General features: G+C 31.8%; 1 protein-coding gene across 2 annotated transcripts in view; it reads right to left on the bottom strand.

The window, feature by feature from the left end:
* Positions 1–5,044: 5,044 nt before the first annotated feature.
* LOC126771940 (protein lozenge-like) overlaps positions 5,045–26,342 on the bottom strand; it is a 45,885-nt gene continuing 24,587 nt past the window's right edge. Inside the window, exons 4-6 of one of the 2 annotated variants that reach the window (XM_050492117.1) lie at positions 23,954–24,133; positions 6,398–6,529; positions 5,045–5,823 (exon numbers count right to left, since the gene is read on the bottom strand). In XM_050492117.1, the coding sequence (XP_050348074.1) occupies positions 5,300–5,823; positions 6,398–6,529; positions 23,954–24,133 (836 nt within the window). In that variant the 3' untranslated portion in view covers positions 5,045–5,299. The remainder of the gene's footprint in view (positions 5,824–6,397; positions 6,530–23,953; positions 24,134–26,342) is intronic. The other variant, XM_050492118.1, reaches the window with a different exon arrangement.

Here is a 26,342-nt window from a genome sequence, read left to right as displayed (position 1 = left end):
TAGTTACGCTACAGAGTCACGGCATATTATCGTAAATTTGCTTTTGATGAAAGTGCAAATAAAATTAACAATCTCAAATGTGAAGGATGCAAGCATACTACAGCATTGGTCACATAGCGATGTCAGGAGTCTACTTGTAATGAAATAAATTGTTACTGGAAGCAACCTTTTTTATGTAAAAGGGAGGCAAACAAGCAGGAGGCTCACCTGATGGAAAGTGATTACCACTGTCCAGGGACATCTGTAACACCGAATTACTTGCAGGTGCGTTGCCGGCCTTTTTAGCAATGAGTAGGCTCTTTTCTTGAAGGTTCTTTTTTTATATTCGCCGGGAGGGCAAATGACTCTACTCCACCTGATGGTAAGTGGTAGTAGAGTCCAAACGCGACGACGGCCAGTACAGACGGGAAAAACGTTCTGCACTAGCCGCCTTCGCCTTGCCGGCCCGCAAGATGCCTCTTCACGTCTCGTTTGAAGGAACCCGGGTTGTAAGAGGAGGGGAACACGTGAGCTGGTAAGGAATTCCATTTTTTGGAAGTGCGATAAAGAAAGGAGTTGCCAAATTTCTTTGTGCGCGATGGAATTGATGTCACAGTTAGGCGGTGACATCGAGAACCCGCTCGCGTGGACTTAAGAAGGGAGGGGGAAACAGGAATTAGAGAGAATAATTCCTCAGAGCATTCGCCGTGATACCGTCGATAGAAAACGCTCAGTGCTGCTATCTCGCGACGCAATTGTAAAGGCTCGAGGGTGTTTGTGATCTTTACGTCGCCAATAATGCGGACCGCACGTCGCTGCAACCGGTCCAAGGCCTCCAGTAGGTACTTAGCGGAGCCATCCCAAAGGTGCGAGCAATATTCAACGTGGAGTAGAGTCATTTGCCATCCCGGGGCATATAAAAAAAAAATACCTTCTCCTCAAAAAGGGAGAGGAGGCCTTAGCCCAGCAGTGGGACATTCACAGGCTGTTACTGTGTTCTGTGATTTCAGACACAAGTTTATACTCATCGACGTGTTCCCGAAAAATATAAGCGCGGCCGGTGTATAAGGCGTCTACATTGCTGTCGTCTGCCAACTTTGAATATTGCTAATTTGCACATGTCATTAATTTGCAGAAGAAGCAGAGTAGGTGATAACACAAAGCCTTGTGGAACATCAGAATTGACGAATTTTATGTAAGAGCATGCACCGTCGACAATGACCTTGATGGTCCGATCTGGCAAAATTGGTGATTCATTGCATTATAACGCGAAAATATAGGCGAAATTGTAGGGGCGAGCGAGCGACGTTCGGCGATGTGACGTCACGCGTCGATCGGTCGCTCCAGAAAATAATTTAATAATAACTCGTAACTTTAAAATATTGTGAAAAAATCATTTATACAGATATCGTAAAAATTCTTTCGCCAGTATTTTTTATATTTTAAATAAGATTTTTTGAGATCATAAAAAATAAGCTCATCTCAGTTTATATAATTTGGAAAAAGAAGAGCAAATCCTTCGGATTATTGATAATAATAATAAATAGTTCGGGAGGTTCCTTGAACCATACAACGACGTTGTTAAAAAATAATTTATAAACCACCATTTTGTTGGTGGACAAAGTAGGTAATTTATTAATTATTCCTGCGACTTGTGATTTGTTGAATTTGTTCAAATGTGTTATTTGGATTTTTAGGAGTTAGTACTTAAATACTATACATACTACAAATAATATTATATAAAATACTTCAATTAGAGCTAAATACATTAATACGTAAAGAGAATTAATTAAAATTTGGCATATTTATTAAAGAAAAAAAGTGCATAAGTCTAAAATGTATGAATAATACCTACCTATATCTATACACTTATACATATAAATAAAATTGAAGTGTCTGTTTGTGATTTAAAAATAACTGACCTTTTTAAAGTTAATATGGGTATTTGCGATTTATCAAAACCAAAACAATCTTTTTTTTATTTTTGTCTGTCTGTTTAATCTCTGTCCAGGGTAATCTCGGAAACGGCTAAAAATTACTAATTGAAATAATTAAATTATTATAAGAAGTATTTCGAGGTTTCCTTTAGTCTTTGTTTCATCAAAATCGGTTTATTCTATCAAAAGTTATAAAAACATACGTATTTTTGTTGTTATATTTATAAAAATATAATTACTTTTCCTGATTGATTCATCAACGCAGAGCTACAGGGGTTAGAAACTTGAAATTTTGGTTAAAATAAGGGATGAACGATTGTATGGAAACCCGTTATTTTTGAAGTTCTAAGGCATGCAATTTCATATACAAGCTTCTGGTTATAAATAAGTAAATATATAATTAAGTGCTTTTGAAAATTTACCCCTAAGAGGGTCAAATAGGGGTTCAAAGTTTGTATGAGAGTTCCATCATTTTTGATGTACCAAGAATGATATTTAAATTAAAAGCTTCTGTTTAAAAATAAATGTAAAAATACATATTTCGTCGTTTTTAGAAATTCAACCCCAAACGGGAGAAATGGAAAATTGAAACATTATTGTTGAAATTTACTATTCGTGTTTCTTGATTGAATTGATATTCCACTCAAACGGGTGGCAATTTTTTTTAGTTTTTTGTTTTAATCGTTAGAACTGTCGTATGTACATTTTAGCTTAAAAAACTTCATTCAAATATCTCTGGGTGTAATAACGAAATGCAAAATACACAATGTCTTAGTATCAATATCTTCTAGGGAGGTGTAAGTAATACTTTTTTTAAACGAACTTCAACATGTTAGTGAAGTTTGTATAAAGGAAACGTATTCCATTATTGCCATGTGCACCATTTAATTGATAGTCTCGAAGCTTTACCTCAACATGACCCTCAATTCCTACACATTTATTTGAGGATGTGCTCGAGGAGAGGTAGTTATCATTCCAAGAATACCATCCAGGAGAATATATCATTCGAATTTGAAAGTATATAGTTCCCTCTTAAAGTGTGCTTCCCCATGACAATCAAAAGTCCCTTTGCCTGTCGTTGAACTTGGCCGGCACTGATTTTAGTGAGAATTGTTATCACATGGACAGTTTTTATGTTGCATGCTCCAGAGTGAGCTCTCCGAGTAACTTAGTAATTTTAGTCCCAAAAGGAAATACCTAAAACGTCGTTTTTTTATGTAAATAATATATATGTATATAAATTGTAATATCCGAATCGCTAACTCTGATATTACAATTTTGTGTTTGTTCGGAGTCAGAGGTCCACCTATGTTGCTTATGTAAAAACCCTAGATTTAGATAAATCTACCAACTAAAATTGTGTACATGTTTTAGGGTGTAAATAAAATTTATTATTATTATTTGTTTTATAGGTAGCCGGACGGACAAATGAGCCGCCTGATGTTAAGTGATCGCCGCCGTTATTAGACATTGGCGATGTAAATATTAACCATTCTTGACATCGCTAATGCGCCACCAATCTTGGGAAAAAATATGTTATGTCCTTGGTGCCTGTAGTTACACTGACTTACTCATTCATCTTTCAAATCGGAACGCAACCATACTAAGTATTGCTGTTTAGCTGTAGAATATTTGATTTTGATAGAATTAAAAAAAAATGGTATGCTTGCTTATTTACAGTATTAAGTATATCCAACGGCGTGGGTAGATGCCGGAGTATTTAAGCACTAGACTCGTAGATCGGAAAATTTATATAAAATGTTTTTTTCTTCAAGCCATTTAAGTCATTATAAAATATATTAAGTGAAACTACAGGGATTCACAGTTAGTTCACTGATGATTATTAAAAGAATAATCATCGATCTAAAAAACTCATTAACCTTACTTTTTTCTGACTAGAATGACGTTTCATGCTTCTTACTTTAAAATCAATGACTTCCAAACTATCATTTATCCTTTCCCTATAGTTAAGCGCGAGCGAAACCGCGTACAACAGCTAGTGTTGTAATAAAATAAAACATGTATAATATAATATTTATGCGCACATTGCCAATGTCAAAGTACATTAATAGTAAGTACATGTCAAACTTTAAAACTTAAAAGACAATAACACGTTTATATATTTTGCGCTCAAATAACGTAGATACACACCAGAAAAGAAAAAAAAACCACGATATACCAATGTAAGAGCGATCATCGTTCGTTGTAGATTTCAACATAAAAATATAATTTATTCAAGTAGACTTTTACAAGCACTTTTGAATCGTATTTTTAACAGGATTGTATTAATGACCGTAAAACTCCCAACAGTTCGGAATGTAGATTCTCTCGCGAAAAACCGACAAGAAACTAAGTATAAGTTACTCGCTTATCCAACGTTTCAATAATAGACGAGAAATGAGTCCTGGTGGTAAGTGGTAACAAGCCTGCAACCACTATAGATTGATAATATTTTAGGCTTTTGCGTAAAATCCGTTCTTAATGAGCGCTAACGTCGCGAAAGGAGAACCTAAATGCTAAATACCACTCATCACGAGATCTTCTAAACTGTCCACCAGATTGACTTGAAATTTGACACAGTTAAGCCGGGACGATTAGCTAAGAGCGTCACGGTAGCATGCGAAAGCGATCCCGTGGCGCTCCTCGCTAAGAAGGAAAGGGTACCGCTGGTTTTTTAGTGGGAATTCCCATGTTCGCGGCGCACTTAACGAGCCCCACATAACCCCCCCCACCACTGTTCCCGTGGGGGAAAGGCGTAACGCGTTTATCCAGCGTTAAAAAAATAAATAATAACCATTACGTAGTTAATTATTTTGACTGAAACACATGCGTACCGCTTAGTTCGAAATTTATATACAAATCTAAAATTATCAATTATTCAAAGTAAACCTTTACTAAATCGTTATTAGTGATGAAGTTGGTGGTGAGGCTTCCTAATATACTTATATAAATAAAAAATAAGAGTTTATATTTTTTTGCAAATACTTTATTATAAAAAATAAACAAGTTATTCCAACAAAGGTTGTCTGAAGATACTTTTCTTCTTTTATTTAAATTTATGTTGAATTAGAAAGGGAGGGCGAAAGGGTGTAGGGGTTCGATTTAAAAAAAATTACACATAATTATTTGGTCTCAAGAAGTAGTTGGTATTTTATTATTTTTTAATTTAAAATCATCAAATTAAATTACAATAAAAAACGTAATAACTTGGAATGTTAATTTATCTTATTTGAATACATTTATTAACACTTAGTATCTAATTAATGTTTTACATTAATTGATTTTTATACAATTATTACTTATAACGAGTTTATTTCACATAACTATATCACAATATGTACAATGGAATGTTGATTACTATCGTGGAGAGGTGTAGCGAACTGTCAATAGGGTCGCCAAACTTCTTGACTTCCGGCTCCATAAAGTCCATTTTTCACATCGTCGGCGGATTCACAAGTTTGCACTAGACCGCTCGGTTCCCCCGCACCGGGTAAATCGGTTGTGATAGAGATACCGCCATCTATGTCGTTTATTTTAATTTCACTTGGCATATACTGTTCGAGGTTGTATTTGTCTGATGAACTGTGCAAATGGACATGTATTTGATTCTGATTGACAGTTGAGTACGTTAAATTCGGTAGAATCATTTGTGGATTTGGATTGATATAAGGGGTATGAGATTGTAGACAAGCGGGGTTATTATTAATGTTGTTGTATTGATAATTGTAGCTGTTCGCCGGCCAAGAATTATAGTAATTGGGGTCGTATCTTTGCGTAGTCATTGCGGGAGTGTTAAGATCGGTGAGAGTGCCACTTGCGCCGCTGGGACTCCCCTTCACGAAGCCCGTTGAGCCAGACTGGAAACCGCTGTAGTCAGTCGTATGACCAAGTGGTATTTCAGGAAGGACTGTAATTATAACAAACAAATAAAAGTTATATTACATTAATTCTGATAAGCTTAGTGCATATTAACTCAATATAAACGTCATTGATCTTTCAAAAGTTTTTAAACAATTTTATTAAAAGAACTTTTTAAAATGTAACGAAGTTAGTAATTGTTTTCTTTCATAATTTAAATACATTTAATAAAATTAAATAATGCATAGTATATTATAAAGTTAAAAAAAAACGATAACGTAATTGACGTCTAATGATTTCAATCACTTGACGACGCGACGTGATCAAATTAATGGTATTATTTAAGTTTTTCTCTCATGAGGCCTTACGCGGCATTTATGTTGTTCGCAAAAAATACTAATTCTGTAGAAGAATAAAAAATATATTGATATAAAGAGGAATGAATATGTTATGCTTGATACTTTTTATTTGCGTGACGACACAAGTGGGGTACTAATAGACAAAATGTGACTTTTTCATAGAATGCTGTTCTCAGAAAAGTTAAATTTAGTAGTATAGTCAATAATTCTAAGAAGAAAATATGTGATAATGTTTTGATTGTGGTTCCGTTATTTTATAGCTACCTGCAGGTATGTGTATCGTCGGGTCTGGTTTGTAGTAGGCGGGTTGAAGGGGTCCGTAGGACGGGTATACGGATGCTGATGAAGGGTATCCTGTGTTCCACTCACTCGCTCCGAGGATGTTTCCAGTGTTTTCTGGAAAATAATTTTATATGATTACAAAAGTAGCAACAATAATACAATTAACAATTTATTTTTAGAACAGACATTATTCTACATTCGATTTGGAAAGTCCATAAAAATTAGAAATATGATTTTTGTAAACACCAATGTTAGCATCAACAGTTATGGAATCTTCCATACTGGTAATTTGCAAACATTTGCAAAATGATTTGCGTTTGTAGTACAATCCTCCACGACTTCATAAACAGTCATTATAGAAGTATAGGTACCTACATAAATAATAGAAGTAATCAATACGAGAAGTATTGTAAAAACCCTTTCGTCTATCTTGTTTCGCAGAAGTTTATCTTTAAGATTTTACTAATTATAAATATTCATTTTAAGAAATGTTCAATATGCATCTACATTACTAATTATTTAATTATGCCATATGATTAGTAGTTTATATAACGGGAATACCTTTACGCTAGCTATTTTATATGCGTGTTAATGACAAGTGACCAAGTTAATAATGTCAGTCGATTATTAAATCAATCGCCCATTGTCAATGACAGGTGTTAATCATGGAGGTCACGCGCGCGGAACTTGTGATCGTTCGTGTTGGGATTGCCGGCTGATTCATACGGAGCAATATGTCAACGAAAGTTCGGTCGGCTGATATACTACCATGCCACGTTACGACTTTTGACTGCAGCTTGGCTTATAGACTTCTTTACAGATAGCACATTTTTATTAAAAGTAGATTATTTCTATCAACACATTCCCCTATTTTGCGTTATACTAATATAACACATTTATAATTTAATAGCAATGAAAGTTTGATGGATTAATCACGTTTTTCTCACTTAAAATCGAATTTACAATAAGACATCTTAATTAAGCGATTTAAAGTTTTATTTTCTTTTGTAAAGTCAGACTAAGTTAATGTAGAGTGTTGTATTAGGTACTTATAAGAATTTCCCCATGAGTTTCCAATTATCATGTATAAATAATAGCTGTAATGATATCGTAAGAATTTAAATTTAATTTATGGCAAAACTTAAGCTGTCAGTATTTCAGTATTTGCATTTGATTGATACATGTTCACAAAACAGCCTACGTGAACAGTTTACGTTATTAACGCTTGTACAACGAACGATTGACTCATTGCTGATAAAACAAATCGTTATGTTAATTCTTATAGTTTTGTTCTGTCAGCTTTGTATGTATATTCGAGGGCCACGCGAGGTGTGACACGTATACACGCCCTTCGACGAAGAATCTAATATACACTTTTTTTATAAAAAAGTCAAAATGTTACATGGAGGAAAATATGTTATTATAATTGCGATATCATGTTAAAGTTTAGTTTCTGAATATTAACAAACCTTAAATGGATATAATTAATAAATAAGAGAAATAGCAACAAATGAATATTGATCAATATTGTGAAATATGAAAATGTTTCAAGGCAATTGTTATGTTTTTTAAACAAAACATATTTTAGTTGGAGATATTAATAATCTGTCGCTGTGCTTTTCCGCCCCCACTGGTGTAAATTTTCTAGTATTGCATGCATGTACTAATTACAATTAGGAGTACTAGTTTCTTATATCTGTTATTATTAAATTTAAACATCGTTTGACTATATTACTATTAGCGCGCGCATGTATACACTTGTGGTAGGGCTTTGTGCAAGCTCGTCTGGGTAGGTACCACCCACTCATCAGATATTCTACCGCAAAACAGCAGTACTTGATGTTATTGTGTTCCGGTTTGAAGGGTGAGTGAGCCAGTTACAGGCACAAGGGCTATAAAATCTTAGTTAAAAAGTATAATAATGTATTTTTCCACAGAAGGTTTTTTTACGTTTTACATTTTCAACATCGCCACTAAATCGCGCTTTAGCACTCATCTTCTATACCGTTTTGTCAGTCGCCATTAAAATTGGCATATATATACTCGACTAAACTTCTGCAAGATTTTGCAGCTACAGTATTATAAACTTTTTCCAATATCAACTCAATTGCACATTGTGGTCGGGATACAGACATTCAAGTTTATGCAACATTGAAACTTAAAGTTTAACATACTTAAGTTTTTATGTTAAATTTTTTTGTCGATGTTTGAGTTTGCATTGCACTTTGCTAGTTTTTAAAACTTCTTTTTAACTCCTCCAGCTAGTTTTAGATTAGAATCTCACTTACTTACGCAAATTCGATACGCTACATACATATACAAAATTAGGTGGTAAATGGTACAGAGACATAATACATAATCTCATAATTGTTATGATCATGAGTGATTTATGGTCTTGCAAAATGTATTTATCGCTTTTAATGAGTGATAGATCTATAATTGGTATACGAAATAATTTATGGTAATATCGTCTCCCTATCATAAACGGAAGCCACTACGTTAATTGTAATTAAATAATAATTGCTAACATTAAATATTAATGATAATGATAATTCTTGGATTTATTTCGTGTATCTCGGAAGCGTCTCTAAAGACTACGCTCCAATTTTGTATTTAGATAAGGTTTTGCTTTTTAAGTATATCTATGTTATAATATTGACATCTGCTAAGACATCTATGTCTGTCATAAAAAGACTTTTTTTAATGTATTTTTTTGTAATGGCGGAAATAGGCTGCCTGTTGGGTAAGTGGTCACCATCGCCCGTAGACATTGGCGATGTACGAAACATTAACCATTTCGTACATCGTCAACGCACTACCAACTTCGGGAACTAAGATGATATGTCAATGTCAATACTAAATATTGCTATTCGGCGGTAGAATATCTGATGAGTGAGTCGTACCCTACCCAAACGGGCTCACACAAAGCCCTACCACGCACTTATAACTCACACTGACTCACAAAAAAAACATATGTATAAGTAATTATTAGAGCCGAGTGAAACTTGATCGTCCAGGTTCTTAATTATAATTAGGTACAGCGGTAGCATACACATTGAATATTTATATACTTAGATAATACGCGAAATATTAAAGAACTAAACAAATTTACGCTCGAACTCTACTTAAACGAAATATCAGAAATTTTCACAGATTCGAATATAAAAATAAAATCAATATTGGCATTTGTATAAAGACTACTATTTCTTAGAAGACACTAAAGATTCATATAGCGAGGTTTAATACAAACATGCTTTGTTTTTTTTTTGCACTTCGCAATATACCACTTAATCATTTTTTGATTAATTTTTTCGAAGTTTATATTTTTTGAAGTTCTATGAAGCGTAAAAAATGTAATATTTTACTGAGATAATTTTTTATTTTCTTTAAGTCATTTATTTTTTTTAAATCCACCTCATGGTTTGTTTAATAGTAATGTGTGTAAAATAATTAATCCAAAGAGTTTAAAAATAATATACCTAGTCAAAGCTCATTTCAATAAAGAGTGTCTTCTTATCAAATAAAGTGTGGTTTAATTTAACAAAATGCGTAATAGTAATAACATGGTTTCTATGTAAGATAGATTTACTTGATATGTATAATGTATCGAGTAATTCAATTTAAAGTATTAATTTAAATAATTATTATAAACTTGTCTTTACCTCACCGAATGACGTAAACGAAAGGTTCTGGTATTTCCCGAGTTTTAATGAAACCACCGTTCTAGAAAAACTTAATGTTTGATAGTAGTTAGTCGAAAGACATGCATTTTTTATATAAAAAATGAAAAATCCAGAATTCATTTACGCATTAACGAACATTAAGAAAGTTAAAAATGCATTGAGATCTTGTTTATTGACGCAATATTAGAAACCTAAGAGGGTTAATAAGCGAATCTATTTGGCAGTCAATTATTTTTAACGCCCTTGCGTATCGTATAAATAATTACTTGTGAAATGTAGCTGAAATAAATATTCTGTAATTATAAAACGGATTTATTTTGCAGTTTTCTCAAGACGTTCAATCTTTCATCAATTTATTGTGATATGATTCGAGAAAAGGAACTAATCAAAATTATCATCACGTGCATTTATTTTTTATTTTTATTTTTGAAGAATTTTTTAAATTAATTATGTTTTTTTATTAGTCTTCCTACTATTTTATTATTACTATTTTATTATTAGTCTTCCTGGTCAAATAGCTAATTATTAGCAATATTGTTATAGCAACATTCAACATTATCAGTTTTATAATTTATTTGGAATGAGACGAGATGAGATGAAAAAAAAGACGTTAGAAAATTTTGACGGATAAAATAAAGGATGACTAAATAGTATTTAATATCGTTTACCCACTCAGATATGTACCGGGTATTTTTCACCATCAATGACAAAGGCAAAATAATATATTAAAACATACATATAAATTGTATATGAATTCATTGAGGAGTCCAGAGTGTGAAGTACGTAAGCGTCGTTTGTAAAAATCTGCTCCCATTTTGTAAGCCATTGACACGTAAACTCCGGCGTGACTAATAATAATATAATACGTTGTAGTATTATCTCTTCATATTATTATGAGTCACAGGTTACGAGACGGTTTACTATAATTTATTGGGTTTAATATATATACTTGTATTTATATGGTAAGTCAATTTACGTAATGCGTTTAATGTGTCACATTTATATACATAAAAAAGACATGACAAGTTACAAGAAAATGTAACTAAGCAGCGAACACGACAACAGTAACACACGTGATACTCTCTGGTATAATCTTTGATATTCAAAATGAATAGATGTTGTGAAAACTGTATTGTTTTGTTATCCTATCAAGTAATGCTATATAGGTATTCACTTCGTATTTTTATCTAATGTTAAACTAATACAGATACGCTATTTTACTTTGTATTTTTTTAATTTGATAACTATTATAAGCAATGTCGCATATCACATTCCGACAACCATTGTGTTTTGCGGTAAGTTTTGAGTTCGTTCTTATAGAATAGTTAATGATAAATGGATAAAATATTTATACTAATATTATAAATAGAAAGCTACATTATAAGCGAATAAAATAGGCCATATTTTATTTTCAAAAAAGGAGATTCCTACGGAAATTGCAATATTGTATACCCAAGGTATCAATTTTTTTCGTATGAAAGTCATTATTGACGCAAAAAGGATAATTGTTTAAGCCAGACGAAGTCGAAGACAAAGAAGGGTGGGCCGCTAGTAATAAATAAAATATGAGATTGTTTGACAAACATTTTATAACGGTGTAGTATATTATTTATATAAAGTTTAATCGACCGGCCAACTGAAATAGAGTTCAGCTTGAGCCGTAATTGAAAATGTATTAGCGTTTATGAAAAGTATCCGATAATGATTTTCACGAGCGTCGAATGCAGTCGTGCTCGCAGCTCGCTCCGAAGCCGAACAACCCACTTCATTTTGCGGTCCAACTATCCACTGTTCCTAATTTTGTGCGCTCGGACATGAAATTAAAATCGGGTTAATGTATAAATGAGATATGCACTTAATAAATATTTAATTAGGTGTCTAAATAAAAGCGTTCGGCGCATTCGGGTTGCGGTTCCCGATAAAACGTCATGTAAAATAATGTAGTTCGTGATAGAGAAAAACCGCGGCTCTTTGTGTACCTACATTATATAATGTGTATCTACCCGCAATATTGGCAAATTATGTTTTATATATGTTGCTAATTAATTTGTGCTGCCGATTGGATATTATTATCATGTTACAATACCATTGTTTTCCGTATTCATTAAAAGTGATCGTTCGAAATGTCCTGGTATTTTTTATAGAATATGAAATCATGTCGTGGTGATAATTACTTCAGTTGGTGCTTGGTAGTTATGAAAGCAGCTAGCTGTTAACATACAGTCATAGGCACGGACAGGGAGCCTAGGCCTGCCGCTGACGTGGGATAATTACCGCCTCCCCTCGGACCCCACCCTGTAGGTAATGTCACATTAACACCCTCAACGCGTGGAACTGTCAAAACATCCAACGGAGCTGTTTAACGAAATTGCACCGAATGGAAACGATTAAATGAAATTCATTATAAATAATACGATACTTTCGGAAACATTTCGTTATGAAAAATTAATATTTTCAACCTTGCTGATCAAAGTATAGTTATAGTATGAAACTACTGCCACAATCTTTATATTATGTTTAAAAAACTTCAAATTTATATTTGTATAATGTTAGGCGGTCTTTTTTATTATTATGATATAGTTAGGATTTAGCTCGGTGGAAATTATTTGTTTAAATAGTTAGTAATAGTTATCAAATATTTTCAATATCAAATGTATATTTAATTATTAAAAGTAACTAAAATAATTATAAAGAACGATATGGCTAAGCAACTGGCGAGCATTTCGGTATACGATTTCCTCATACTTCATATTGATAACGATTAAAGTTAAGGTCAATACAAATCGATTCAGTTCAGTAAATTAAAGTCCTACGCTGCTACATTTTGTAAAAATAAGAAAGGATAATAAGTTATTAGCTGATAGCAAAACCATTCTGAGGATTATCGCGAGATGTAGTTTTGAAAATGTTTAAAAACACCCGGAAAACGATTTTCAGAAATAATCTGAATTTCAGCGTCATATTATATATTGTTAAATATAAATATAATAGTTAGTAACAAACATGTTATCTAGATCCAGTGCGTATGCCACGTATAACGTACGATCGAATTTTCAAACTGGTGTTTCGTTGAAGCATTGTTGTTTAGTTGTCAAATAGTTATTTATGAGCAAAATTACAATAGGTCGTCAGGCGCGTCGCGTCGAACGCAAACACATGAAGCAATCAAGGGCGTTGATTAGGGCGGCGGTAATTAGCTTCCTTTGATCAGTTCTTGTTACATACATTACATGCAAACTTTGTGGTAAATTACTAATATTGACCTAAATTACCTTTGATATATGACTTACAAAATTATATGCAAATTTAATGCAAGGTAACAAAATGAAAACTTAAATTTTTTTGATGGGTAACATCTAAATAAAAAGTAAAAATGGCTCGTATGCCGTGACGGCAAACGGTATGATATTCTGTTATGCCATCATTCCCCCTCTCCGCCATCGCACTCTACTCTCTCATATACGTGGCATGATACTATATATTTCACATACTATGTAGTCATACTATATAAATTTAATGATTTTAATTTAAAGTAAAGTAAAAGTAAAGTAACAGCCTGTAAATGTCCCACTGCTGGGCTAAGGCCTCCTCTCCCTATTTGAGGAGAAGGTTTGGAGCTTATTCCACCACGCTGCTCCAATGCGGGTTGGTGGAATACACATGTGGCAGAATTTCGATGAAATTAGACACATGCAGGTTTCCTCACGATGTTTTCCTTCACCGAAAAGCACGAGATGAATTATAAACAGAAATTAAGCACATGAAAATTCAGAGGTGCTTGCCCGGGTTTGAACCCACGTTCATCGGTTAAGATTCACGCGTTCCCACCACTGGGCCATCTCGACTTCTTCGATTTTAATTTAATAATTATAAATTATTTTAATTACCATATTTACCTGGCGATCTGTGACAGCTATAATTTTTTTATTATTCTGCTTGGCTATATTATCATAATGTTTAAAACAATAAAGCAAATATCGTTAAAATCTCCTTGACTGTAAACAAACTATATATAGAATTATAATAATTAAATTGCATTATTTATTTTGCATATATAATCTCAATCTCAATCATATTACTTGCACAAAAGCCAACATAACGCTTACAAACTTGGAAAATACTGTCTAATAAGAAACATTCTTCGGTAATATTACATAACTATCTAAAAGTGTTATAAGATAAAATAATTTATTATTTTCTGTATTCTTTAAATAATTAGTCAAATTATTAACACAACTGTCCCTCTATTTGTATTAATTAAGATATAACACATATATAACCTTCTTATACTTAGATAAACGTAGAATTAAATAGTTACTCACTAACTGAGATACTCAAGGTAAATAAATTATACGAATTACAAATCAGATAAATAAGTTCGTAGAAAAATTACTCGGTTATTGCGTAGAACGAGAGCGCCATTTTAGGTTATATCGTCCTTGCGCTCAACCCACGCTACGATTTTATAATCAAGTGAAGTCAATCAAGGGAACTATGTATTTTTACTATTAATATTATTACTGGGTTTTTTTACTTATACGTCTTCTAAATTTAAATTGTAATACAATTTCTAGAAATGTTGTCTGGAGTCAGTTCCCCACATATTAATATCTCATGATATTTTTGTACGTCAGTGATATGATACATTATAAGTAAAAACAAAAGAGCAATACCAATAGCCGCGCATACTTCCCTGAAGCTTTATAAATCACATGAAACTCCCATAAGAATATTTCTCACCCCTCGCCCGCCGAGATTCACTCGTTGTTTTGTTAAGTTTTTGTTACTGATCATTTACATCGTAACGCGGCGTAATTCGATACATCCTGTGCTTGACGGCCCTCGATGAAGGCTCGATTTTTATTTTAAAATGCCCAATCAGAATAATCCTTAGCTTTTTTAGATAATCCATGAGAAAATGATTTTAAAATTAAAATATGATATTGTTATAAATTAGTTTTAAAATTAAACAACATTTAATCCAGTTACATGCCTATTATAAGAGACGAAACATGCATCTGCTTTGTTATTTCATAGGATCAATATTTTGATCAGATGTTATCAATAAAATAAAGGTCAGTCATAGTTACCAAACCAAAAAAAAGAAAATCAGACATACACTGGAGAAACATACTCTATACTAAACTCTTTTGTGTTTGCCTACTTATGTAGAGAAATATATGATTGGAATTGAATATTAACAAATTAGTAATTATTAAATTAGTTTTTTACATAAACAATAATACGTAACATTTGGTATTATTCAACGTACTATCGATATATTACAATCTATTGTGATCGTAGTAAGTATTACAGAGTTCAGCTGCATTGATCCAATATTAATTAGCGTATAATGACAGATGTCATGGCTAATGATCGAGTAAATACATAAGTAAGGCTTTACAAAGTACAAACGGTAAAATTGCGCGGTTCATTGCGTCCAGTTCTAAGACGCGTTCACTGCGGGTAATGTAAGTTGTAGAGCGGCCAAGAAACATGTTTGTGACGGAAATATATTCGCCGAAGTTTTTTTCCTTTAAACTAAGCATTCTACAGGGATGTGTTGTTTATGCCTTCGATGTGTCTTTCTATTAATATGATTGTGTTTCGTGGTTTGATATATTTGCATCTTTTTATTTCTAAGCAGCATTGTTTAGATGAAGTTAGGATTGATTTTTCATATATTTTCAATTATTCGTATATTTTTAATTATTATACATTATATAGTGTAGTATAGTATAGTAGTAATATTATGTAGTATATCATATATTTTTTATTATTTATTTTAATGTAGTCATTAAAATTTCTAAACGATGAAATTACATAAATAAGCTTATTTAAATTAAGTACAAAAGCAGTAATTTTGAGTTATTGGATAGTCAATAATAAACCAAATGTCAATTAGAATGGCTAATTTTAACAAAATGAATTCTAATGCTAAACAATTATTTTCCAATTACAATTAAATGTAGATACAAGCTTATCTACACCAAATAAATTACCTAAGATGGATCAATTAACACTACGAATAAATATAAATTAGCATTTAATCGCTTCCGCTACCGCTGGCTTTTATATACTCGCTCGTGTTATAACCACACCGAAGGTATTGTTACAGGGAATGGATCTGGCCGATTGACGACCGTTGATACAGCCGGTCGCTCGCGTAACACTATACCCTGAACACGAGACCCGCGGGCTAGCGTTACCTATCACATCTCGGCAGTCAGCATATACATACCTACCAGTAATGATGCTGTTCTTTAACAAACTAAAGTATCTATAATAATATTATATAGTGGTAATTCGTTGGTATATTTTAGATGAATTTTAGGTACATACATAATAAGAAATTATACGTACCTTCTTGTTTATTTGAATAATTTTGGTTAGTTGTAAAATAGAAATCAAGTTAAAAAAAACAAGGCCGGTGAGGCCTTACTTATATGTATATGCATTGTTTAGCGGATGTTTAGTAAAACACTGTTTTATTGTTTAATTTCACACTCAAAAGAAGAACACAGCATTGTTAAATTAATAAATAACCCCTAAATAACATTTATAAGTAAATTAGTTGTATGTAAATAGATTACTTAAAAAGTAATTAAAAAGATTGTGGCGAAATACCAGTAGAAAATGTACAGTGACTCCATGGCCACGAACGAGCTTCTCATCAACATTTCTGTGCAGACCAGCGCTCATGCTCTTTCGCAAGGATAATCAAATTAGTGTTGCATCACCAAACACCAGTGCACCTATTTAGGACTAAGCTTTCAATGTCTTTTTACGACCTCTTCATGAATCAACTGTTTCGTAGGTATGCATTTACTCGGTTATTTGTTGCGTTTCGGTTTGGAAGACAAATTGGGGCGAATAATTTTAATGATTCTTTTTTTATAAACACAGTACCGACAGAAGGTAGCCGAGCAACACGTAGAACAATAATTGATTGTATTGAGTACGATGAACACCTCAAAATTGTATCAGACAATGTCGATGGCGATTATGAAATTTGCATCTCGCTCACTCGTTCACGGTTGAAAGAGAAAAGAGTTTACACGGTGCTATCTGATACGCTTTTTCCTTTGAAGGATAGGTGTACGTGATTCGGTGAGTTTTTTTCGTGGGTTGCATTATTTGTAAGGTTTCGTTATGTGTTGCTCATTACGCTACACGCTCGTATCCTGCCGGCAGCGACCGCAAATGCGAGACATTACGCTGAGCTTCAACCTCGGCCCTCGAAGATGGAGTACACTACTTTAATATTACCATTGAGATACATGGAGGCAATCGTATAAATAAATACATAGCTAAGATTAGTAAAAATTGTATGTTGAAGAAATAGGTGTATGGAATGGAAGCCTTTTAAGTCAATATTTTTGTAAAGTCAAGTTGGTTTTATAAGTAATATTTTTTTATATGCGACTGGGCCTTTCTTGTGGCTTCATCCTCTTGAATTTACCGCGGCTCTGATGTTAAAAGGGTTATAATAATGTTACATAGCTCAATCAATTGTGAAATTGGTGGTATAGTACAAAGATCTAATACAAATTCTTAAAATTACATAATATATTTAAACCAACTTTATATAAATAACAAGAAAAAGTAACGAAGAAAAAATAGTTAGCATTCTAGGCTTTAATTGGCTGAGCTAGTTGGAATAACGAAAGCTATGCTGTGAAGTGATATGTGGACTCAAATAGTTCGCTCTGCGGTTTCAGACTTCTATAAAGTATCAAGACACGAGCTGGCTATGATCTTCTAGTAAATATTAAACATTTATGGTTAAAAAAAAATTGTCGCTACTTTTTTATTACATTATTATAAATTATTAGCTGGCCATTCTGACTTCGTAAGGGTCCTACCATTGTCCTCCCTTAAAGTTATTTTTTTTTTAATCTTTTTGCGCTAGCATACCGTAACCAAAACAATCATATATTCCAAATTTCAACTTTCTATACCAGAAGTAGTTTTGCCTGATTTTCTTGCCATAACAGTCAGTCAGGATAAACGATTTTATAAGTGTAGACAATATTTACTTAATAATTATTTTTATCCATTCTGTGCAAAAATAAAATACTCTTTGTCAATTATCTGTGACGTGGTGGCTACTCTGCTAAACTAAGAAGATCGTTTTCCTCTCGAAGTTTTGCGGTTGGTTCATTTGACCGCGTATTTACAAATTTATTGCAAGTGCGGAAAGATGGCGACGGAAAATAGTGGCCGATTGTAACGAGTTGGGGGAAAGGCTTAATAAACTGAATAATATACTAAGGACTGTTAACATGGCGAGACAGTTTTCCTGTCGTAATGAGTACGAAAATAGAAATCACTTTAAAATTTATAAAATATTTAAAATTTGTAGTGTGAAATTTTACATTTCTTTATTTTAATAAGCTTATGTAGATAACTATTTATCAAGCAACGGATTCTTTTTTAATATTTTGCAAGCTAGCTCTATAGCGTCAGAGGATTGATTTTAATGAGAGTGTAGACGTTAAGTCCATTCTACATAAGACGCGGGTAAAGTGATAATAAAAAATTAATAAAACATAAATGTTAATTAAAAATATCCACTTGTTCACAAACGTCTCTCTGACATTTGACACATCATATATTTCATAATATATCTTTGTTGATGAAGCTAATATGGTTTATTTATTTTCTTTCAGTTAAATGTCAAATTATAAAAGTGATGTACGCAAAAGATAATGTACGTCCGTCTGTCCAGTTTGTCCAGGAGCTGTGGTTTGTGGCTAGAGAAGTTAATGTTGCCCGCAGCGCCCCGCCCAGCGTGCATTTTAATAGTTTTAATGCTCCTAAGATGCGTCTTCAGGCTGTCTTCTCTTTTATTTAATAATTTTCTTTAACATTAAGCGAAATTAAGATAAAAATAACATAGTTTCATGCATAATTGTATGATGCTATATAATTAAAAAAATATTAATGTTTTGAAAACGAACCAAGAAAAAAGTAAGCTTAGATTACAACTAATATTTTCTTCATACAAATATTCATGAAACTATGTTATAATTATTTTTATCTTTATTTCGCTTAATGTTAAAGAAAATAATAAAATAAAAGAGAAGAGTAAGTGTATTCGGCACGAGCTGATAGATTCAATGATACGAATGTGATGTAGTTGGGCGCGTGCTACAGCGCCGGGCGAAGGCTAATTCGTGCCCACGCCCGCCATTACATCCCACAGTAGCACACGGATTGAAACCGCAGCTATTGCCCCTCGATTTCTGCAGCCCCATCGATCTATAGTTTCGTTATCAAATTTTCACACGGACCCTCGCTCGCACCAAGATTGACTTTATTTGAGTAAGTGTAACCGCAGAAATACGCGCAGGCGACGTTACCATCGGTATTCGATTGTTCAACGTTCTGTAATACAAAGCTCGGTCGGTTCGGTTTTTTTCAACAAAATGGTCTAACCATCTGCACTTAGCGAGTGTTGTAGTATGAAATAGACGAAACAAACGCATTGTAACGATCTTTGGTACGCAGCCGCTCGGTAGTCAATCATAGCACCCGAGATATTGATCATCGAAATTGATCAATCAAATCGAAAATATTGTACCGGAAATGAGGTGCGATGTAATTTTACTTTGCTCACTGAATTGAATGTTTCCAAAATAGACTTTCTTTTAATATTTTATTTATTTATATTATGCGTGAAATTGCTATTGGAATAAATGCTTAAATAATTTTCGATATTGCCTACTGGTAACGACTTCCGTAGGTATTAATATATAAATAATTATTATATAATAACTTTCCTTAAATTGGTTTCATGTTCGAGCATACGTGATGCCATGTTGTAAGCGAATAAGATTTATTTTAAAGTATTTTTACAATAGGCTTAATATAAAATATTTAGATAAATACTGCAATGTTAATAGTAATAATTATGAAAACTCAAATGTGAAATTGTTTGGTATAATTTGTTTTTTAAATTTACAATACATATAATTTTATTTTATTCAAATATTATTTTTCCTGTTTCACTACAACGATATGTACCTTTGTTTTAAAATATTAAAACAAGAATAAATCTATGCACGTCTAATGGTTTCCTAGTTCTGTGAGCGATGTTACGCTGCCGTAATGACATTGTGCCGGCGTCTGTTTTTTCTCTGGATCGCGTTTGGAGTTATTGTTATTATTTTCTCTGGTTGGCCATCCCGAGGGCATTGACTTGATGTACACAAGATCAGGCGATTTATAAAATGTAAAATATTTCCGTGAGAAAAAAAGACTATAGAGATGAAAATTTGTTTTAATTAAAAAAAATGGAAATTTTATTGTTTCAATTATTATTAAGAATCGATTCTTCCACATAATTAAAATCCTATAAATAAATATTGATCACTCTAAGAGACATGTACGGATTCATAAATAAAAAATAGACCCGGTACCCGGACTTATTTGACTTTTGTTTAGTGTTTATAATTATATTATTTTGTATTTGTCTTATGTAAACCTTTAATAAAGAAATGATTATCATTATAAATATAGTGAATCCAAATTCATAGCAGCAAACATAACATTCTAGTTCCATAGTTATTATGATTGGTACGATATTACGATTGTTTATCTGGTCGTACATCGGCGCCGATTACGCTGGACACAGCAAGGTGTTCCATCAGCTTGTAATTGGCCCGTTCCGATTGCAGACCCCGACTTGATCATTGGAATATAATACGCACGTATCGATTCTTCTGACTACTGTATTAGTGGGAGATGAGATTAAGCAGTAAACGATAAAATGTACTTTTATGGGCTAGATAAAATTCTTTTTTATCTTTTAGTTTAATAAATTATTCTTTTCAGCTGAATATTATGCAATATCAATAATTTTGTCCTGATTTTTAGCGTAATTTTTTATATTTAAATTTAATAATTATAATATTTGTCCCCAAATGTCCACCATTTTGACTTTACGTATAATTAAATATTATATATTATTGTTAATGCGTAATAACTTTATTAGGTCGAGTTTAATAAGGTTTATCTATATTGCGCTATAAAAATCACATATGACGATTTTGAATTGAAATATTACAGCTTAAATATTATAGCAATCATTTGTTATTGGGTATATTGGTAGGAAATAGATCATTATAAATGCGTGTTATTGCCAAGAAACTGAACTAGCTACTGGAATAACCTTGAATTATAGATAATAACTTTTTAAATTGTAGTAGGCTAGTTTGAATTACTTTGCCGTATGAACTATGTGACCGTATTCGATCAATTTTGTATCAATATAAAAATTTATGATACACGTAATATTCACTCAGTTTTTGTGATTATATTTTTATATGTATTTAAAAATATATATTAACATAACAATTTGTTTGTCATACTTAGTTATAATAATAATGAGTTTGTATTACCAATAAGGTATACAATATATATGGCTTTAATGTTTAAATAGGGTTTCGTGTTTTGGTGTTATTATTGTTTTGTTATACGGAACCAAATTAATATACATTAAAAAAAATGTCAAAATAAAAATATTTTCCTATACTAATACAAATTGCCTAATCAAAAAACACCAGTTGACATGAACCGGAGAGGCTAATAATGTGCTGCGTAATGGCCGTCATTAGTTGCGCGCGCGCAGATTGCCGCGTGCTGATGAAAGCTGCTCCTGGGATTGCCTTGTAAACGCCCCAGAGAATATAAACGAGACTTAAGAATAAATAGACTCGACAAGAAAATGAAGAGTATAAAGTAATTAATAGTTTAACTTTTATATTTTATCAATACAAATTATATAACATAATCGTGTGGTACTTATATCAACTATATTTGTTAATATAAAAAAAAATTATAATGTACAAACTAAATTTTTTTGTGAAAACCACACGAGACACACACGAAAATCATTGGTAACTCTGTTTCATAAAAAAATATATACATTTCATTGAGCTGGGCAATGGCCTTCTCTGCTCTTAAGGAGATCATTTAAAAAGTATTCCACCATGCTGCTCCAATGCGAGTTGCTGAATTAATATATGGTAGAATTTTCCTCACGATGTTTTTTTTCACCACCGGACACGAGATGAATTATGAATACAAATTACGCATATATAAACTCAAGTATCTTATTTTATAGTTAGTATCTATTTGTTTGAAATAACTATCATTATTTGTATTCATTATTATATGTAAGAATAAAAAGTTTACGAATATACGTTTTTCTAAAATCAAATCAATAAAGTTTTAAACGGCAAACTTAAAACATTTAGAATTAAATATTTATGAAGGATTAAAAGGAATTGAGATGATTTTTCGTTATACAAATGTAGCGCACTTTAAAACTATTCATTTGTATAAGCGACTTTTATGTGAAAGCGATACATTGTATCAAGTTTCGGTATTGATATTGTAGTTCGACATAGCCAGCCGTATACTGTTGTTAAAAAGATTACTATATATACTTAAACTAATTTAGAGAGAAAGTTGTCGACCAAGGATATTTCCAAACGAATAGTGTTGAAAAAACCGATACACGATAAATGTGTCAATAAAATGAGATTAATATCTTTTAAATGGTTGAGAAAATAAATATTTTATATAAACTTAAATAACCGTAACTATTTTTTCTTTAATAAAATAAGAGAAAATAAAAACCGATTTTAATGACGACAAAACTTATTACTATTTTTAGTTTTATTGAATTTGTACATTTGGAGTTAAAGTATTCAAAACAAAGAATAAGAAAAAGAGACGCAAATAACATGTATTAGCATTAAGATAGCTTAGAATCATAATGATTATTTTATAAAATTATTAGGATGGGTAGCTTTGTTTATTATAATTGCAATATATTAATATATAATTTAATTCAAAATAATTAAGAAAACGCAAATAGAACATCCACTTTAAGTGAATTTTTCGTTGTCAGGTCTAGAAGATTATAGTTCGTCCTCTGCTCGTCGCTCGGTAAATAAGGCGGCAGACATTTAGGGTTGTGATTGTGAATGCAATAAGCGCTGATGTTAATACATTTAGCGGCTCGGGACACTTGCATAGTTATTTAGGAAATAATTACGTTGAAATTAGTTTTAGTATAACGATAGTTTTACTAAGAAAATATTGTAGTAGCTTTTTGGACAACTGAATTGTTTTAAGTTCATTTTTTTCAATTTTGTTATTTTGTGATTGTATGATTATTGTTATTCATTTTATTTGTGTTATTTGTTCTTAATAAATATCTGAATTATAGGAATATATATTATAATTAGTTAAAAGAGTCAAGCCTATTGATTGTGTGTTGCTTACCTACCGAATGTGCATTTCGACCTGTTCGTAGTGTGGATGTACGTACTAAGTATATTTTGATCTAATTTGGGTATTTGCAAAAACAATTTATCATTGCTAAAAATATATATTTACTGACAAAACTTTTCGTAGTACAATAATAAACTAAATATTGCTAATTAATTGAATATATCGACGAAGGTAGAAATATACCTAAACTTCGTGTTGTAGATTATAGATAATATATAATTATGAGATAGAATATTATAAAGAGTAAAGATTTGTTTGTTTATAATCGATAAACTTATATTAATAATTTGGTTATCATTAGGAAACTATTTTATGCAGCAATATAGGGCAGCAATATAAAATTTCAGTATGTACATGTACTCACAAAATGTAGTCACAAAATGAAATTCACGCGGGGTACACCGCAGAACACATAATCTACTAGAGATTATAAATATCTTGACCTAACATGTAAACTATCTTTTATATTTAAAATTTAAACGAATATCACAAGTCGAAACTTGAACTCAATAACAAGTAAGTTTTAAAATATTCATTAAAATCCTACCTTCAGTTGGCAAGTTGGCATTGGTTTTGTACTCTCGCTCCTCGTGTGATAGTGACCGCAGCGATCTTGTAGACGATTTGTATTCCATCTCGCGGAGAGCGATGGATGATCCGGAGATGAAGGGTCGTTGGAAACCGATCGTCCGGATTTGATGAGTCGATGCATTTGTACCTAAAATAACTAACATTTTCAATGAAATAGGAAATTGTAAGTGCTAGTAAAAATACTTATTTTATAGACATATTTACCTAGTAATTTTTATTGCTATACATATTTGTATATATATTTTATTATGTATATTTTTTTCTACATAAACAGAGAATAATATTGAGTGTTATACTGTTATCATAATTATAAAAAAGGGTTAGAAAAATGAGATTTCTTATTTCTTCAATTTTTTCTTTAACACTAAATGTAAAATATTGGTCTCACAATACAACAAAAATCAACTTCCGAACGCAAAAAAAAGTTAAAATTACATTTCCTGGGTTCGAAATAAATAGCCATGTGTCAGTCACCTTATTAGGAACAAAAGTTGTTTTTTCTAAACCAAAAAATGACAGGTTGCACGCCGAAATCCCTAGCGCCGCCATTTGAAAGGCACCGACATAATTATATCGATACCCGTAGATTAAAAAAATGTGCACATAATTAGTTTATGAGTTTACACAATGTAACGAAATACGCCGCAATTAAGCTGTGAAATCGACTCAAACAAATGTGGGTCTAATTATATTATTAGACAAAAAGTGATTTTCTTTGGTGGCTATTGGTGATTTTCTGTGTGTCTTTACAATTATTTTACTCGATAGTTTTTTATACGTTTTAATTTTCAGAATTTTAATTTGATCACCTCAAATATTTTTATTTTTGCGGCAATAATTTAATCAATATGACAGAAAGCAGTAGGATACAAAGACGGTAACCTATAACTATTTATTATTGGAGGATAAAAGAAAGAAATAATTGGATAAGTATTAATTATATATAGCAAAGAAATGGTCACCTAAAGTTTTAAGGAAGGTAATTATTAATTTAATTCCGCCAATATTAACCATAGCTATATAGTAACACACTGTATAGTATACTAGACGAAAGGACATCACAATAAAAGAGGGTCAGTCTGAAGCCGCTTACATCGGGGCATCTACAAATTAAGTCTATTAACGCAAACTTTTAAGTCCCTTGTGCGAGGTCTTCCTTTCTTGTCCAGCGGAGTTTGAGGCTTATACGCTAAGTACCTCTTTTGTTCTCAACTCTTTGTTTCGGATATCAGTTCTGTGAGCAGGATTTTCCTTTTCCTGTTTAATCATGTGCACGATGTTGAGTATTTAATGCAAGCGAGGGTGACTTTGTCTACTGTAGTTGTCTTTGACAGAATAAAAGTCATAATTGACCTTGATTGTATTTGAATTATTTTATAAATCCATGAGTTTTTATATTTTACAAAGATTATGAATTTGCAAGCTAATAATAAATATGTTTTTAAAAAAAACATTTTTTTAGGTATTTGTGTGATTTGATTGAAATTATTAAATATGTTCAAGGTGTAATTTAGTTTATATACTTTGTAAAAAATTGGATACTAGCGTACAGATTATATCTTATATAGGTCATTAAGATGAAGTGATAAAATAAAAAAATCGATTACCAACAATGGTATACATATTACACACACAAGTTCAAAAGTTTTGAAAATCGGTAAAGGTTATTATATCATTCTCTATTTGTGCTCATAATGTGATGTAACTAATACATACGCATTAAATAAACGTAGTATAATAATAAGTAGCTTATTATGTAGTTTTACCTATTATTGTATGATTGCAAGATCAAGAAATAGTCAAAAAACTTTATAAAGTTAGTTCAAATCAACAAAATCACGAGCATATAATATTTTAACTTATTTTTTTTTTTATTCATAGACATAAAATCGTTATAACATTCAATGAACATATTATTTTTAGATACAAAAAATATGTTAAATCCACTTTACGCTCATATCAGTCAAGGCCGGTAATGTTCGGACGGTAACTTGACTTGTCAATATAAAAATATAACCTAAAATGATTATTGAAGGTATTTGGTATTTCCAACATGTAATTCTGCAATTAAGTACTTGGTTTTTTCTTCGTCCTAGAGATTTCTCATGTTTTCCCAGATTATTAAGCACATTTATATGTTAATTCATTAGTTTCTAAACGGATTTGACGCCTGGCCACTGCATTTTTTTGTACTAATCATTGAAAACTGACATGCCTGCGGCGTAAAAACGATTACAAAGAATTAATAAATATTGATGATTTAACAAATCATGTACGACCTGAATATCCTGACAAATCATGTATGACGATATGTTAAATATATATTTAAAACAAAGAAGTTAAAT

Source organism: Nymphalis io, chromosome 11 (assembly GCF_905147045.1).
Source record: "Nymphalis io chromosome 11, ilAglIoxx1.1, whole genome shotgun sequence".
Taxonomy (NCBI): Eukaryota; Metazoa; Arthropoda; class Insecta; order Lepidoptera; family Nymphalidae; genus Nymphalis; species Nymphalis io.
Note: the sequence above shows the minus strand (reverse complement) of the source record. Positions and strands in the feature narration are given on the sequence as shown.